The 17,876-nt window shown below is 41.1% G+C and overlaps 1 protein-coding gene across 3 annotated transcripts; it reads left to right on the top strand.

Moving 5' to 3' along the window:
- Window positions 1-2,667: 2,667 nt before the first annotated feature.
- On the top strand, window positions 2,668-13,560 carry LOC123028468 (BLCAP apoptosis inducing factor). Of its 3 annotated transcripts, XM_044440280.1 has the most exons (3): window positions 2,899-3,054; window positions 10,061-10,167; window positions 11,778-13,560. In XM_044440280.1, the coding sequence occupies exon 3, from the start codon at window positions 11,913-11,915 to the stop codon at window positions 12,174-12,176; it is 264 nt and encodes an 87-aa protein (XP_044296215.1). In that variant the 5' UTR covers window positions 2,899-3,054; window positions 10,061-10,167; window positions 11,778-11,912; the 3' UTR covers window positions 12,177-13,560. The 3 variants fall into 3 exon arrangements, with proteins under 3 accessions (XP_044296217.1, XP_044296215.1, XP_044296216.1); XM_044440282.1 differs by lacking the exons at window positions 2,899-3,054; window positions 10,061-10,167 and adding an exon at window positions 2,668-2,750; XM_044440281.1 differs by lacking the exon at window positions 10,061-10,167.
- The last annotated feature ends 4,316 nt before the right edge of the window (window positions 13,561-17,876 follow it).

Raw genomic sequence — 17,876 nt, forward strand, 5'->3', positions numbered from 1 at the left:
TGACTTACTGTGACTGAATCCACCCATGACCTCTCGGACACAGCACTCTTCAATGCATCCATTGGTACACACTGCTTGATCACTCATTCATGGCTCCTGCAGGGAGCAGCTCACTCCCGTGTTCTATACATGGTTTGTTTCCTGCCATGTGCAAATTGGGTCTTTTAACGTGTGTTTCACCAGACAGACATATAAGCCATGATTTGTTCTTAAGTTATGGCTCCAACTTGTCTGGGAAGGAGTCAGCCAGAGTTCCCAGCTCTCACATGTCACAATAAAAAAATGAGGTGGAAGGGCTATGATCTGTTTAGTTGGGCAGAACTTACCACACTTACGAAGAAGGGCAGGAGCTAATTGTATCATGCCTGAGTATCAAGAAATTATCCCACCCTGTAATGTTTAGTAATTTCTCATTGTTGCTTTTCAGAAATGGTGCTAGAATTATCTGATTCCCATTCTAGTTCTGTGCTGTGTCTTCTTCCAATCACCAGGTGTTCCTCAAATGCAATCATAAGTAGTGGCATTTAGGGAACTTGGGAAGCTGCCTTACTCTCAGTGAGAGCATTGGTCCATCTTTCTCAGTATTGTCTACACTGAACTACTGTAGTTCTCCAGAATTTCAGACAAGCGGCTTTCCTAGAAATACCTGGAGTATTGGGATTCCTACCAGAAAGCTTCCCCACTGTTCCCACAATAAAGGCATTATGTTTTAAGTGGTATGTAACATGTATTTTAAGATCCAGATTGTACAAGCCAATCAGATATGTGTATACCACTGAATTTACTGGAACCGGTTCTTGGAAAGTGTGTGCTTACAGTTTAGAATGTGTGTTAAAATGTTGTAAGATTCTGTGTCTGCCAAAATGAAGATCCAGCAGCCTTTCAGATAAGGAAACAAGTATGCATGTATGCTCCTTGTCTTGCACCAGCACTGAAAGAAAGGTGTGTTGTTATGTATTTCAGAAGGGAGGTTATTGTACCACCTCCAAAGATGGACCATTTGCTGATGTTTGGGAAATTCAGCAGATGCCACCTGACAGAATTTCTGATATGGTGAACTGGGATGTTTGAGATTTCTCTAAATTTTTGTTTGAAGATTTGTTGAGTTATGTCAACATGGCCTCATTTCCCAAGTTGATGTGGGTTATCTAAAAGTTTCTGGCTTTAGCTTTCTCTTTTAGCAGAGACAGCAATATATACACAAGTCCAGCAAGGCACAGTGTGATCAGATGTGCAAATTCCAAAATCCCCTTTTCTCATTTAAACCATAAAATCTATTAAGGCTTGCAAATGTTTATTTTGCCTATATATTCTATCTGATTTCATGTTAACCATGCTACCATTAATTTCCAAACTGCTCAATTAGGAGCAAGAAGGCAAACTTTAACCAACTGCCTGACCTTAACAGGCCTCAAAGAAGGGTTGTCATCACCATCAGAAAGGAATCTGGTTTTTTTATTCCCTGTTGTCCAAGCACATGTGACTTTGGTATGTCTACTTAGCCAGTTAGGAAGAATGTACTGAAGAAGGTCACTTTGAATGAATATTCAAAGTCATTAGGAAGGACAATATATTTTGCTCTAAATCTTTCTGGGGTAGGAGGAAAAGTTTAAATAATGGACAAGCCATACAACTTTTAATCACAAAGCTTGCTTTCCTAGCCAATACTTTGATCAAATGGGAGCATCCTTTGTAGTACTCTATGTGTATATCAAGTTTGCACAGAACATGTGGGAAAGCATTTGCTCTGACAAAATAAGATGCTCTACTTTGGCAATATTAATGCTTTATCATGCCTACAGGATAATGTTTAATCCTGGTAATACAATCTTTGAATGAAGGGTGGGGTTCAAGCTAGTGAGACAGAAGAGAACAAACTGGGGAACTACTTTGTTGTCATTAAATGACTGAGAAATAAATATCCTTAATCTATTGAAATTCACCCAAATAGCTACCAACAGATCCAAATTTTTCTTCTGCTCATCCCTGCACTAAGTCTCCTGAGAGAAACTATAATCTTTGCACCCCAGTTTTCTTCCTCCCAAGATATGAGCATAATAATGCCTACCTTTATGGACGTATCATTCAGATGATAGCTGCAGTAAATTACAGTGGACCCCAAGGCCATCCCTCCATGCTGTCTGTGACTCAGCTAAGTTACATCAGCTACATTATAAGGAGAAATGCAATGGCAGGTTCTGATGGGCTGTCAGGGCCTTGGCATATGTGCTGTCACTGGACTTGCCTGCATGGATCATACTTCACAATAGACTACTTACAAAGTTACACAAAAACTCATTGGCAAAAAGAAAATAGACGTTCGAGGCAAAGGCCTGACGTGACATCTTTCGCACTGATTTGCTAGCTTTCTAGTTGCAGGCATTTTTAAATTATTTTTTTGGACATGGGGAGCATTCAGGAGTGCTATATTCAACCCTGTACTCTGAAGTGTCACGGTCTTTTGGACTACTGTATTCCTGCTTCGTGCTTCTGCAGGTGTAGAGCCATCCGCGCTCAGGGTGGTGCCAAATTCATTTTGGAGAAGCAGATGGTTGCAAAAATTCTTTTTTATTCAGGTTGCGTCAGCACCGGGCACCGCCTAGAGCACGTGGCGTGGCGAAAAGCCGGTTCACTATAAACCCATTCCCTCTCTCTGCAAACGCAGGCTGCCAGCCCCAGAATGCCGCCCTCTCTTTCCCATCTGTTGCATATTCATAAGTCTGGAATCCTGAACCGTTCGCAGCTAGCAGGTAGGCCCTTCCCACCGGCAGCGTTTGGTAGTGCCTGATCAAAACACAATCCGGCCGTTGAAAGCCGGCCTAGCATTTTTGAAGGGGACGAGGAGGGAAAGGGATGAAGTGAGTGTGGATGGCGAGGGTTTGCCTACCGTGTTGGGCAAGGTAGCGCCGGCAGAGCCTGAAAAAGCAGGCAACACCGTGGACAGCCCGCCTTGCATCCTGAGTGCGCAGTTGAAGGGTCCTACGGAGAGCGAAAGACGCAGCGGGCGGGCGAGCACGGCTGGGAGGCGAGACTGCGCGATGGCGAGGAGCGCAGGTAATGGGGAGTTGGGGGGAAGCGGGGGCGTGTCTGCAGGCCGAGGCAGCGGCTCCCCCTGGGCCGATGTTCAGGATCTCGTGCCCCTGCCCCTCGGCAGCTGCGAGGGAGGCACCGCCCGCTTCTCTGGCGCTGTGGGTAGGGCAGGGCAGGGCAACGAGCAGGGAGGGGGCCTCGCCTTGGGCAGGGTGAGGGACGCTGGTCGCCCCTGGGCCTGCTGGAGAGCGAAGCGCCCTTAAGTCTGGGCCTCCCTCCCAGCTGGGCAGAGCTCCCACTCGCCACCTCCACCTCCCCCCGCTCCCCACCCGAGTTGCCTTTATGTAATGGCAAAGCTTAAGGTCGCCTGGTTGATTTGTGTAGGCCCAGGCTGCAAATTATGATTAGCTTGTGAGATCCTGTGCTACGAGGTTTTGTATGATGACGATGCGGGTTGCTTTTCCATTTAAAATAATGCCTAAAGCCGCTTAGAGCGATTGACAAAACAGCATAACAATATGGCAGACAGATACTAGCTTCAGAAATACACCAAGCTGATTAAAAATATAAGTCGTGACATTTGACGAAGCATGAGGGGGCACTTGTGTAGATGACTTTTTAAAAGGAATAGATTATCAGCAGCTATTGACAGTGATGTACCTGTTGCTGGAGAATGACAGTATAGGAGAACTCTTACATTGGCCTGCTTGGGAGCTTCCCCAAGGTTGGCTATTGTTGGAAATAGAATAATGGACTAAATGCACCATGCTCTGATTCTGAAATTTAGCTCTTGTATTCATCTCTATTTTCAGCTGAAACTTTGACTCCCAACTCTTCACTTTCAATCTTATTACCTTCTTATATGATAATTGGTATCAGAGTAAGCCCCTTTCTGGCCACTGGCTGCCTTTTTGTACAATACCCCTGTTGGCACCTAATATTAAACAATATGAGTGCCAATACTTAAAATCTAAATGTAGAAGTGGCAGGATCCATTTGGTAAAATCTTCCTAGCTTGCCTGTAGTCAGGACTTTAATGGTCTTTGCTGTAGTAGATATGTAACAACCCCACTCAGTGGTACTTTATCTCCTCCTTTCTGGCACATTACTGCTGTCCCTGACTAGTGTATAACAGGATGTGGATGCAGTTAAGTTAGTGTATAGCAGGTTCAGAATGGAGATAGATTTTACTGCCTGAATCTATCCCTAGTTAAAACAAAATTCTGCAGATCTAGAAAAAGAGGGTGTTAGCAGCAAAATAATAGAAAAGAGCACAGCTTCCTGCAACTCAGGTGATGTATCTTTTTTGGAAGCAAAGGAGAGGTGGAATTACCTCTATTGTCTCATTTCTTGCTCCATGTTGCCTAGTTTTGTAATATCTGTGTTTTGAGTTTGCTCCTTTTACATGCACAGAGAGGATTGGAAGCTGGCCAATTGATAGAAAGTGCATATATACAGTTTACTCTTCACATTAGAGGCAAATGCTAAGACCTTGTAGAAATTTGGTACCTTGGATTAAAGGTGACACTGGACTTGAACCTTAAAGAGCTGGACACAAGTTGACTCACTTGATGGCCTTTTAAACTTGCTTTTGTTAAATAAAAAAGTGCTCATCCCTTCACTTGTAAAGAATGAATAAAGCAAAGATTGCCATGCACTAAATAAAAAGGCTGTATGACTACATGACTGCTAAAAAGACATTATATTACTTAATCTGGAATTTCTCATTGTTTAATTCCTAGTCCATTTTGATTACTTATTTACTTAATCTCCATATATTCTCTTTTTCAACTTCCCTTGATTCCTTTGTTATCTCTTGATTAACCCCTGTGACATAGAAGTTTATTTGCATGCATGTATCTCTTTCTTGGGCACTAATCTGAACTGAACCACTGCAAGACTGTCTTGCTGGAGTATCATTTATTGATCCTTCCACTGAACTATGAATGGACTTGACAAATCCAAAGAGTTCTCCGATATCTTGACAGCATAGTAATTTTACTGACAGCTTACTATAGAAAGCTTGTTGGGCTTGTTTCTTCTCACCCTGTGAATTTGGCTATAGAAATGGGTGTGTTTTAATTACAGCAGACTAATGAGCAGGATAGTTTGTATTGCATTCTCTTCCCCCACTTTTTGAAATTCTTATTTCATACATAACTTTGATTCTTATGCACGTAGGCAATGCAAAACTGTTCTTGATGATTTCAAGTAGAAAGTTGTCTGGCTAGTATTCTTGAAGGAAGAGAATCTCTTCAGTTTCCCAGGACACCAAAGTTGCAATAAGAATAAAAGAATTATCTTGGTGGAACGATATGCTCTATAGTGAGATATTTATCTTGGCTTCATTTGTCCTTGGCAAAGGTAAAGCACTCATGCATTATACTGCATTAATTTGCTGTCATATAAATGGGTATAATAAGGTATCAAAAAGAGAAAGAAAATAAAATAAAAAATCAAATTGTTTCTGTAAAATATGGGTGTCAATCTTAGAACAGAGCTTGTAGGATTTAGATTTTTCTTCACCTTCGTCTCAGAAATTGGTCCTAGGGAGGAACTTTACTGAAGTAATCCTACTTTTAGAAAGATGGTTAAAAGATGTTTCCTGACACAGCCTCTCTCTACAGTTCCTGAAGTGAAACCCATATTTGTACAGATGACGATTTTTCGTGTAAAAGAGTGACTTTCCCACTGTGGAGGTCTGCCTTGTATTCTATGGCCACAACCCGATGGATGGATGGATGGATGGATGGATGGGCCAAAACTGTTTCCTGTCAATAATATAGTATTAGTACTGTGGAGTGTTATGTGTGAAAATGCTAATTTCTGTCACTAGACCAGAAAAAACGTAATCAAACAAACACTGGATTCTTCAGATCGGTTTGTTGTACAGTTGTATGAAAGCAGTTTTCCAATCCTCCCTGCCTGTTCATGGTTAGTGAGTAAGATTTCACCAGTGTATGTGTCAAAAAGAGAAGTGACTAAGGCCTATTTCATGCCACTCCCATATGCTGATCTCATAACTACTGACCTGTAGGTGCTTCTAAATAGTAAAGGAAATGGGGATTAAGCCTGTAAGAAAGGAAGTTATAAGGCAAAACTTGAAGTTAACCTTCATAGTTTCTTATATCTTGAAATTAAAATGCTTCTCAGAACACGAACATCTATCCAGAGTAAAGTTATGGCCAATATGCATTGGCTGTGATGGCACTGGCAACATAGGATGACTAGAAGATTTCATGGGATCTAGATTTAACCTAAGATCTAGGTTTCATCTAAATTTATTTCTTTCTTTACTGCTCCATAGCCAGAGGTCACTGGGTTGTTTACAACAATCCACAAAACAGGCAATAAAATGCAGTAAAATATAGTAAAATCAGAAAAGGCATTAAACTGTTTAAAACAAGCAATAGCAAAAAAATTACTCTATAAAACACCTGAGATGAGTAATTAGGTTCCTGAGTGTTCAAGCAAGTCTTTAAAGGCCTTTAAAAATCTGGGCTCTAATGTCAAATTGTTATAATTACCAGGAGATGTGAGCTTTCTGTGTATTTCAATCCCTACTCTTCCAACAGCACTCTTGACATTCTACAGAAATGTGTGCTAACATTGGCTGGTATCTTGCGGGGATGTGATGCTCCTGTCAGCAGAAGCAAGGGAGATGAATTTCTGCTTTCTTTCTGCAGCCCCTTGTGCCCGACTGAAAATCTGCTCTGAGGAATTTTAAAACACTGTTAGTGGGTGGGCTGCAGGAAGAGAGGAAATTCGTTACTATTCCCCCTCCCCTGTGGAATTGCCTGCTGGATCTTGGTACTGCCCATGAATGGAAGGAGCCCTCCTGTTGGCAGAACTCTAGTCAGAATCCAAGCCATTAGAAAGCTCTATTAAGTGCAAAGGCAACTGCAAACATCTTGGAATCTTTCTCATCAGCTTCCTGGGGAAAGTATTTGTTAGGAGGTGCTCAGTAATGTTTTGATTGCGTGTCCTCTCCAGCACAGTGCAGCTTCAGCGCAAGTAGAACAATAGCAGATACAATTTTCTTTGTCTTCTAGCTTCAGCTACAAGAGAAGTACAGAGAACAATATAAACCAATCTACCTCACTTCTTTTGATCTCAGAGAGGCATTTGATATAATCAACAGAGCAGGATTCTACAAGATCCTTGGATGATCCCTTATTTGATGTTTCCATGGCAATATGCATAGTACTGCACAGCTCAAGGGAGCCATGTCTGATAGCTTTTTGCTGGAGAGTGGTGTAAAACAGTACATGTCCTTGCCTAGTTCTTTGTTATTTCTTTCTCTGCTCCTGAGATGCTTGCTTTGCTGCCACAGAGGAGAAATTTCTGTTCACAGATAACACTTTGAAGGCAGCTGCAAAACCTTACATAGCTCCTTATGCTCTATTATTACCATTAAGAAAGCATAATCAAGGGGCACTACAATATTTTGTCATTTTGCACCCTTGCATTCATAGTGGCAAACCCGGAAGATACCATGAATACGTTTATGGGAGGGGAACTACAGCATTGAGCATGGACATACACCAAAGGAGAGTCTTTCTGGTGATCCAGATGTTGTCCAAAGCTCTCTTATAAAGAGTTGTGACTTGATATTGACATCAAATGGGAAATTATTGGGGCCATCTCACTTAACACTTTGAGCTCACGCACATGGCAAGATGGCTTCTTCAGCTACAAAGCAAGAATACATGTAACCAAGAGGTGGCCAATCATCTGTCATAAGACTGTAGTTTTGATACCTGTGGCAGGTACTAATGATTCAGGTTAGGTCACAATAGTGAAATTTTCTTTCACATTTAACATTTCTGTCAAATTGAGACTGGCTGATTAAATTTACATTTTCCTTAGCTGCTCCAGCAAAATACGCTTATTTTGCTTTGTAATTATTTTTACCTATTCACAGTGAACAAACTGCTGTCTAGCTGTCAGTTGTGCTTACTTATGTTCTTCAGTCGCACTCTCACATGCTTTATTCTTTCACTTTATGCCTACACTTGCTAATTTTCTTTCTACCTCATTCTCTGCTACTCTGAAGTGCTTTGGTCCTACACATTCACTGATGCACCTTGCTTACTACTTTGTATTACCAAAGACACATCTTTTTTAGGGTTAAATGTTTGCCTTTCACACACCTTACAGTTTTGGTGCAGGAATCTTTAGATAGACTAACACTAGTATAGGTGCAGCAGCGGATGCATCATAGTGTGAAATGACCCACCAAAAGCATGCTTCGCAGTGTTCTTTGTGTACCATTAAAAGGCATAATTAATCACCATTTAAGTTGTATACCCTCTTTCTTCAGAGTGAGTTATTGTGGACTCAGTTCCTCATTATCCTCTGCTGTGCAAGTCGTGGCAAAACAAATGGGAGCTGATCATTTTTTCAGTGGAGCTTTGGTACAAACTACCTTGTCTGAACCTGGTATGTCCAGATCGCCACTTTCTTAGGTCCGACCTCTAGGAAAGAAATGCTTTCCAGCTGAATGCCAGCCTTTACCATTCTTATGTTTGCTGGAAGGTGGACCACAGCAACTGTTCTCAGTCATTCCGATTCATAGTGCAGGGAAGTGGTTGTTTTGTCTTGCCACTTCCTCTCAGGTGACTGAAGCTTGAAATTCTAGTCTTTCTTAATGTATTTGTCTCTGTAGTGGGTTGAGCAATGAGAATGGGAAGCTGAAGCATTTCTGGAAGGCCAGAGTGTGAAGGGTGGTGCCACTCTCTGATAGGAGTAGAATATTTCTTTGAGTATTTATAGAGCCTGTAATAATAATATTACCCCTCTGTACCTTACCAGTGGGACGTACTGAAGTGTGACTGGGAAATATTGGCTGGTTTCTAAATAATCACCATGAAAGGAATTTTCTTCTACGCTTTTCTTCTATGCTTCTATGAATAGTGCAAGGTAAAGATACTTTGCCCTGTCTTGGCAGACATCCTGGACTTGTCTTCTGGGCTATTAAAATATTTCCTCTGTTGGTGACTCAACAAAAATGAATGGTTGATATATCAGAAGAATAAAGTTGATGAGATTAAACTTCTGTTTCAGATTTGTCTTCCATTCTGCTAACTGAATTTTTTTACCTGAAGAGGCAAAATTGTCTCTTCACCAACATGAGCCCCAAAATCTGAGGAAGCATAAGCAGGGGAGTCTTCGAGAGGGAATTAATAGTGGCATGAAATGTGAAATCAGGAAGATCATCTGTCTGGAAAAAGAGTCTGAATGATGTTCTGTTAGATATAATCACTGCTGCTTTTGTCTGCTGGCTTGGATTTGACTCTTAAAATGATTGGCTTACTGGATGCCATGCTGCTTACTGTCGTCATTGTTTGAAGAGAAGTGTATATTAAGAGAAGCCCCCTTAAAGGGTGATAGAAGTGTTCTCCATCTTCTGACATGTTTTTAGCAAGCTAACAGAATGTCAGCGTTTCTGTCATTTATGAGGCTTCTGGGTTATGTCTATTTTTAAATAGTCTTGCTTGATTTAACAGCCCAGATGCAAACATGTTTCAATCGCTTAGGTGACAGTATCAAATATTTAGGTGCTGGTGCTGTGTGTAACTGGTTCCTTTAATCTCTAGGTGCCTGGGTGAATGGGTGTTTCTCCAGCACTGTTTGATTGTGTCTTGTGCCTGTGTGAAGCAGACTGTAAATTCTTCAGGGTGGACTTGTAGAGGCTTTGTCATTAAAATGGCACTGGGATACAAGAATGTGATTCGACTGGGGTTTCCAGATGGCAAAAAGGACCCAAGATAAACATTTGAATTGTACTATTTGCAGAAGAATTCTTGTTTCTGTTTTCAGTATTTTTTATCTGGTACCTTTATTAAAAGGTTACATGTGTATCTAGTTTTTAGCTATCCCAGAAGGCAGAAAACTGGCTGAGCAGGACTTTTGTTCCTTTGGGCACCCATCTGCCTCAGTCCTGGATACTATTAGTATATGTACGGAAATGGATACTTTTGTTGTGAATCATTGTTTAAATTATTGACTTTGCTTAAATCCTCAACAGAGTAGTACATAGAATTTCAACGGAGTGATCTCTGCAGGATTCTCCCACTTCTGCTTAACAACCTGGGGTAAAAAAGAGCTTTTCCCCAATCCCTCTTTACTTTAAATGTAAGTTTATATTTATCAGTCAATACATTTGCATGGCACACATGCAGCTGGCCTTTGTATAGTATTCCCAGTGTGTCTACAAAGCAGGTAGAACCCCTTTTGGAAGTAGAATGCCCTTGCATCTCCTGTTTCTTTCTTTGGACTTGCTTAGTATAGCTGTGAATTCATGTTTGATGTGCCACTTTCTAACATCATAAAGATACTGTACAGCTTGTGACCTACCTACCAAGCCAAGCACAGCCCACTGGCACCATATGGCTCAATACACCTTCTAGTTTCACTGCCCTTATACATGGTGATTTTTACTGTGTTTTAGCTATTTTAAATTTATTTTACGTTGTTTTTATTCTATGATATTTATATTGTATTTTATTGTTTTGTTTTTATATATTGTATAAACCCCCAGAGAGTTTCTGCAATGGGGTGGTAAAGAAAAGAAATAAATAACAACAATGGCAGGCTACAATATTTGTCTGGTGGGCCTTGTTGAGCTTGGTGAGTCACAAGTTGTGCTGTCCAGATTTAATGGAAGTCTTTTTCTCCAGGATTGTTTCACTTAGTCAAGACTATAAACTTGTATGTCTGTTTTTTAGGTTCAGTGTATTTGCACACATTTTACTTTAAATAAAGCCCCGTATTTCCAATGGGAAAGAATTTGAAAATGTAATTGTTTCATCCTTTTTCTCTGCTGAAGCAGGATTATTCCCTAAATACTGAGCTCATATTTTAGGCCATTCCTTTCCTAGTATTTCACATTAGAAATTGTTGTGGAAGGGGTAGCAGTCCTGTATCTTTGGGCAATTTTATGAGAAGCTCAGAAGCTAAAGACACAGCTCTGTTTGTGGTGGCAACTTCTTTCCATCCCAACTGGCCCCCAGTCTTTATTTTATAGCTTCCTCCTTTCTCATGCATGACATTGCTATGTTTCCTTTACAATCTCAGTTGAAGAATCATAATTTGTATAGTGCATTTGAAATGCTTAATGTGGTTCATATATACATTCTTAGCAGTCTCTCCTCAATATTGTATGGTAAACCCACATCTTTTCCAAATTGCAGAGAGGGATCTGCAAAGTAATTACTTTCAGCAACCCACCCAGTTAGTTCATTGCTGAGGTAAAATTTGAAACCAGTGATTTCTGATTCTCACACTTGGCTAGCGTTCTACAGCATGCCTCCACATTTGAAGAAAAGGACGAATGCACTGTAAATTTTGCTGTTATTTTCAGTTTCCATAACTTTATTGAAGAATTGAAGCATGTGTATGAGAGAATGCAGCTCTCATTTCTACTGCATAGACAAGCTGTCTAGAGTATGGGCACAATATAGAACTGTCTTGACCTTTTTAATGTTTATACTAAACTAACAGTTCTCAAGCAACAGAACAGTAAGTACACAGGGAGAATAATCTATGGCAATAACCTAGACACTGAAGCTATTTAAATGACAGCTGAGAAAATTAGGATTTTTACTTCCTCAAAATTAAAATATATGCAATGCATATGGGGCTGGGGATTGTGCAAATGTATTTATGTAGGGAGTACAGATGTGAAATTCTTGAGAATCCAGTTGCTGACCTGTCATTTTTCCCCCTCTGCCCTTTATGTCAAGATCTGCTGATATATTTCTACACGGTTTTATGAAGCGGCTGATCTGATTTCTGAAGAGTTGAGTGTGCAGAGGAGAAGCTTCACACTGCCACTTTGGATTGCTGCCATCACTGTGCCTCCTTGATCACTTGACATCATGTACTGCCTCCAGTGGTTACTGCCTGTTCTCCTCATCCCAAAACCCCTCAACCCAGCTTTGTGGTTCAGTCACTCAATGTTCATGGGCTTCTACCTTCTGAGTTTTCTGTTGGAGCGGAAACCTTGCACAATATGTGCCTTGGTCTTCTTGGCGGCTCTGTTTCTCATCTGCTACAGCTGCTGGGGGAATTGTTTCTTGTATCACTGCTCTGGCTCCCAACTGCCTGACTCTGCTCATGATCCCAACATAGTTGGCACCTAAGATTTTCCACTTCGTTGCAAGCTCTCTTTCTTTTAAAGGGACAGTTTTATGGGAAGGAGGGATTATAAGGCATGTGATTGGAGTACAAGCAACCTGTTTGTATGTCTGGATTAAAGTGTTTCACTCATGATCACTGGCACTTCCAAATCTGCTTGTAAAATTTGACAAAACCTGTTTATAGTGATAACTGGCATTGCTATTTGTTATGGGGTTTGAAGCAGAGCTGTTTGTGGGTGGTCTCCCCGCCGCTGCCTTCTTTATTTGAGATTGGTCCTTCCATTTCTGACTTAGTGGTGAAGGAACCTGTTGCGAATTGCCTGGTGCTGGAGTTGCATTTGTCTGATCCCTTGCACAGATCAAAATGCAGCCCTCCATCCTCTTTCATCCTTCCAGAACTTGCATCCTCTTACATTGCTGAGAGGTTGAAAAGTCTCTCCATCTTCCTAAACTTTATTACTCTGAATATCTGAAGGGGAACTTTACTATTAAAGTTTGAAAGCTGAAGGAGCCAGAGGCTGCTGATTCATCTCAGCAAGCCAAACTGGAATGTGTATGCTGTCCAAGTGCTTTCCAAAATTTTTATCTGCCTAGATCATCATCCAGAGATCCCAGAGCTTTGACATCACTTTTGCAGCACAGGGGCTGAGCTTATTTCATTCTCTACCCTACCATGCCAAATATCCATGATTTCCAAGGTCCTTGGGAAGAAAGCATGGGCTGCTATAATGTTTGGGGGATACCTTTCATTGGCTTTGCTTTTGAATGTAAACTCTCAGTGTTTCTAGCTTGAAAAAGGCAGCAGAGTACAGGAACAGGGTCTTGAAGGAGTTGAGGCTTATGTGGAAAGGATGGGCTGCTTCTCAATACTGGGTTGGAGTGATGTGTTGCTATTTTTTTTCTTTTTGATGCAAAGAGTATTATTCTGTCTTCTCAAGCAAATGAGCCAGTATTCACATGCATGGGAGGCAAGGAGAAACACACGGTTGAATTGTAATTCCTCCTGTGATACTGGGAAGCTGTTTTCTGAAAGTATCAGGGCCATACCTTTATTTCCCACCCCCCAAAACACAGACAAACATACACTTTACATTTGCACATCAGTTTCCAGAGAATATCCTTTCTTCCATAGGAAATGTTAGCTTGTAAGAAACACAAGCTAGGCTTTGGGGATAACAGGCATACACTTTTTATTGATTTTTTTTCAAGATTATGTTCTTGTTCACCATGTGCTTGGTTCCATAACATGTGTTTGACTGCCCATGGAGGAGCATTGCTGAAAAGTCCCATGGGAATTGGAAATGAGAAACCTCCACAGAGAATTTTTATTTTTTGTTTGTTCATTGCACAGCTGTTGAACAGGTTTAATAAAGCTTTATAAACTTTGGTCTGTTGATGTGCCATTTATGATGCAGTCTCTGTAACTAGACTAATAAGGCCTTTGGATTTGCAGCATTAGATCTCACTGTTTCCCTCCCCCACATCTTACTCTTTTGGAATGATTTGCAAAGAACTGAGTTGAACGTGAATAAAACAGGGACTTGGATGTGGCAGTCCAGACACTGACCTCCCGACCATTATCACAAAGTGCCCTGATTATCATTTCCCTAAATTCAGACAGCACTATAGTTTCCTGGGCAATAATGCACAACCTACCCGAAAGACCTTTCTTCTGAAGCATTAATTTTTGGATTTTTTAGGCGTTTAAGAGTGCAATCCTATGCATATTGAAACAGGAAAACAAACTTCAACTCAGCATTGAAGGAGTTGTAGTACTTCTGTCTAAGCATGCATAAGTTTTGCCTTTTATTATAGCAAATGCCTGCCTGCAGAAAATTGCAGGGTGTGTGCAAAGCACTGCAGGGAAGGAGAGTTTCAGTTAGCTGACCATGCTAAAATTATAAAGCTGCTCCCTCTTGCCTTCTGTGGTGGTGGGATAGTTCATGGCATGGATGGAGCTGCTTTCAGTGCATAGGACAAAAAGTCTTTGAAGTGCTTTTTATCCTACGCTGCCGCTGTGCAACCATTTAGTGGCACAGAAGCATCTACTCCGGCTGACTGAGAGGCTAAAGCCCACTGACCCCAATCATGATGGCTGCCCTGCTCCTGCTGATAGCAGTGCTGGAACACTTGTTTCTCCAAGAGGAAAGAGTGGGGGAAAGTGAGCAGGGCTCCCAGGGGCTGCCCAAAGAGAAGCCAAGGGGTTGGCAGACTTGTTCACACACTTTTGCACTGCGTAGAACGACATGAAGCCTTTGGAATTTACATGCCTGATCAAGTTCTGTTTTGGAATATGCCTGTTACCTTTCTGAGCCCCCTACAAATGATACTGTGATTTGGGTGTAGTTTTCTGCTTTAAGCCTGTGTGCATGTGCAGCACTAGTAGTGCAAAGGGACTTTGTCCTTGAAAGCTATTGTTGAAGTGCCATTCTCAGCCGAGTGCAAGAGATGCTTGTACAAATGGAGGCAGCAGAGCTCAGACATAGCCCCTGGGATGCAGTCATATGCAGGTCGAAACAGAAGAAAAAGTTCCACTCCCAGCATGCTCCAGCTGGATTTTTGTTGCCAAACTTCTTTTCTTGGACTTTTTCTCTTAATAGAGGACTTCACGCTTACAAGTTTAACCAGATAGTAATCTGTGACATTACCTTGCAGAGCATCAGTGGATGCATTCTTATGCCTGGGGCTTGACTGCAGTCACTCACCAAAGTGGCCTCTTTTCCTTTCAGCTGTTTTTGCATACATTTGCACAAAACCATGTACACAGAACCAAACATAAAATGTCTGTGTCTGGAATTAACAGGGTAATTTGCTTTATTTTTTTTACTGGCAAATGGTCCTGCTTCAAAGCACTCTGTGTGTCATACCATACACTTAACACCTATTGGACAGATTCTATTTGCCCCATCTGAGCGAAGCCACATGTCGGCTTACATCCCTAGCCATGATGCTTCAAACAGTGTACTTCTATAGTCCCCTCAGGGAAGACTGTCCAATCTATTCTGAGTGGGGGCTGGCCTACAGCAGCAGGAAGCAAGAGGGTTATAACAAAATAACCCTGAGGTATGCACTCCTAGAGTCCCTTTAGATTGCATGCCAATTTTCACGTGCTTAATTTTCATGGCCTTGAATGCTGTCGTGTGAACATACGCATCCCCTGTTACAGATGGTGGTGAAAGTTCTTTTACTGCAAATACCACAATCCAGATTTTCAAATAATTTGCATGTCTCTTTGCAAAGGTTTAGGTGGAGGGAAGAGTAAGTTTATGTGTATGTAACTTATTTGTAAAAAACTCAGGTGGCAGCTAGAAATAGAGAATAGTTTAAAGTGGAAGTAGGCAGGGAATGGGGAGAGGCAATAATTTCTCTTAAAGCATATGAAGGGGTTAAGATAAGAGAATAGATGCTGAAATCTTGTCTCTGGTGCTGAAAGATCTGCTTTGCTTTGTTACAGGTTGTGGGTTATGAATCTTCACATCATAGCACCTGCAAACTTCCTGCTTATGAAGGATTTCTTATTTTAAGTGTGTGTGCATGCAAGCGCATATGCACACACACCCCTTCTCTGAAAAGATAGCTACATGCTCCACTAGGTGCACAGAGCAAATTTCACAAAACTGGCATTTGCTTCTGGCATCAATGCACTAGGCAGTCTTCTTAGGTGTGAGGTGAAAGAACTGTACTTCTGTTTGTTTCAGAATGAGATTTCAGTTGTATCATGCTCTTTTATGAGTTCTGTTGTCTGAATAAAGGCTTTTATTGCTATCAGTGCAGGCTTTTAATCTCTTTTCTACCTCTCAGCCTCAAGGCGAGTCCACAGTAACGCTCATGGGCAGGGGTCAGCAACCCACTGCTCCGGAGCCACACGTGGCTCTTTCATCCCTCTGCTGCGGCTCCCTGTTGCTCAAAATATGCGTCAGAACCGCCAATGTGCGACGCCCGCCGGCACGCGATTTATTGAGCTTTTCGACCCCCAGTAGGCCAACCATGGATAAATCCAAGAAAAAAGATTCAGAAGAAAACAGAACATTAAATGGTACGTGGGCGGATTCATTTGCTTTCACCACTGACGAGACTGGTTTACCAGTATGCTTTATATGTTTTTGTTCCATGCAGAAATAAACATTTGTTTTCTCTGTAGCAGTTCATTGATGTCATAAATGCAACACACTATAGTTTTTTTATACATAGCATAAAGGTAAAAAACGATATATGCAGTGTTTTCTTCATTTCAGATGTCAAAAGGGTTTTGTGGCTCCTGGTGTTTTCTGTGGGAAACGGATCCAAATGGCTCTTTGAGTGTTTAAGGTTGCCGACCCCTGCTTATGGAATAAGAAACAGAATATTTACTTATTTAGATTTATATCCTGCCTTTCTAATGAAGAACTCAAAGGGGCTTACATAATTTCCTCTTCTCAATCTTATTCCTACAACAACCCTATAAGGTAGGTTGAGCTGAGTATGGCTGGCGCAAAGTCACCCAGTTGGCTCCATCGCTGAGCAGGGACTTGAATCTAGATGGTCTGAGTCCCAGTCCCACAACTAACAACTACACCACAGTGGCTTGTGAATGGACAGCCAACCTTATTAACTATTCATGCTTCACCGTTTTAGGTGTTTGGTTAAATTTGGATGTGGGGATTATTTTCGGTGAGCCCCGCTAGATGTTTAACTACAACTCCTGTCTTCCCTAACTATTGGCTATATTGATTTGGACAGAAGGGAGGCAACATGCAGAATTTTTAAAGCCCTTTGGCTTTAAATTTTTTAGGTTAAAAATGCAGGCAAATTTGTTATGCCTAAATCCTATTAAAGTTATGGCTAAAGTTCTATTAACATATGAGCTTTCTCTGGATGGGGCATCATAATCTGAAATACCTTGTTTGCACTCATATCTTCTATTTTGCACTCATTAAATTACATTGATGCTAATTTACCCAACAGAAATCATAAGGAATTTTATGATTTTTAGAGAAGAGTTCAAGAAGTCCTTAAAGTGAAGTCCTTAAACCCTAAAGTGAATTCTGCTTCTTTTGCCATGTTAATTTATATTAGGGAGTTTTAAGGTACTTCTACTACACTTGATTCCCTGCACTCACACACAGTTTTCTTGGCAAGTGCAGGCCTATATTCTAGAAGTGACTAAGTCCTGTTTGTAACCCTGATATTCATATATATACAGTGCTCTTTGGACTGAGTGTTCAATTTTCATCCATGTTGTGTATTCCTTCCTTGGCGGAGGCTCTGAATCAGAGCATTTCACTGCTGCACTGACCACATCATGAGCAAGAAAATCTCTGACTTGTAATTATGAACTGAGTTTGGCATCCAGGTAATGAAACCATTTCTGGTGTCTCATTAAATTAGTTCAGGCACTTTTCTGGAGTTCTGTTTTTCTATAAGCTTTTCAATAGGTCCCTGTAACTAACAATGCTGTGCTAAGCAGATGGTCTGCCAACTCTAACATTGTGATTAGACTACAGCAGCAGCTATATTGATTTTGATTAATCCAGATTTTTTAAAAATTGCAAACACCTTTAAAAATGTTGCACTTTGCATATACATGTACAAATTTGTTAATTGACTATCTTCAGCTCTTAGTTTTTTAAATTAAAAGATTACTTCAGGGAAGCTCAACATAAAAGGATATGTGGTGCAGAGAAGCTGGGTAGAGAGATTTTTCTCTCTTTGTTGTGTTACAAC

The sequence above is a fragment of the Varanus komodoensis genome, unplaced genomic scaffold (assembly GCF_004798865.1).
Source record: "Varanus komodoensis strain SLA01 unplaced genomic scaffold, ASM479886v1 scaffold37, whole genome shotgun sequence".
NCBI lineage: Eukaryota > Metazoa > Chordata > Lepidosauria > Squamata > Varanidae > Varanus > Varanus komodoensis.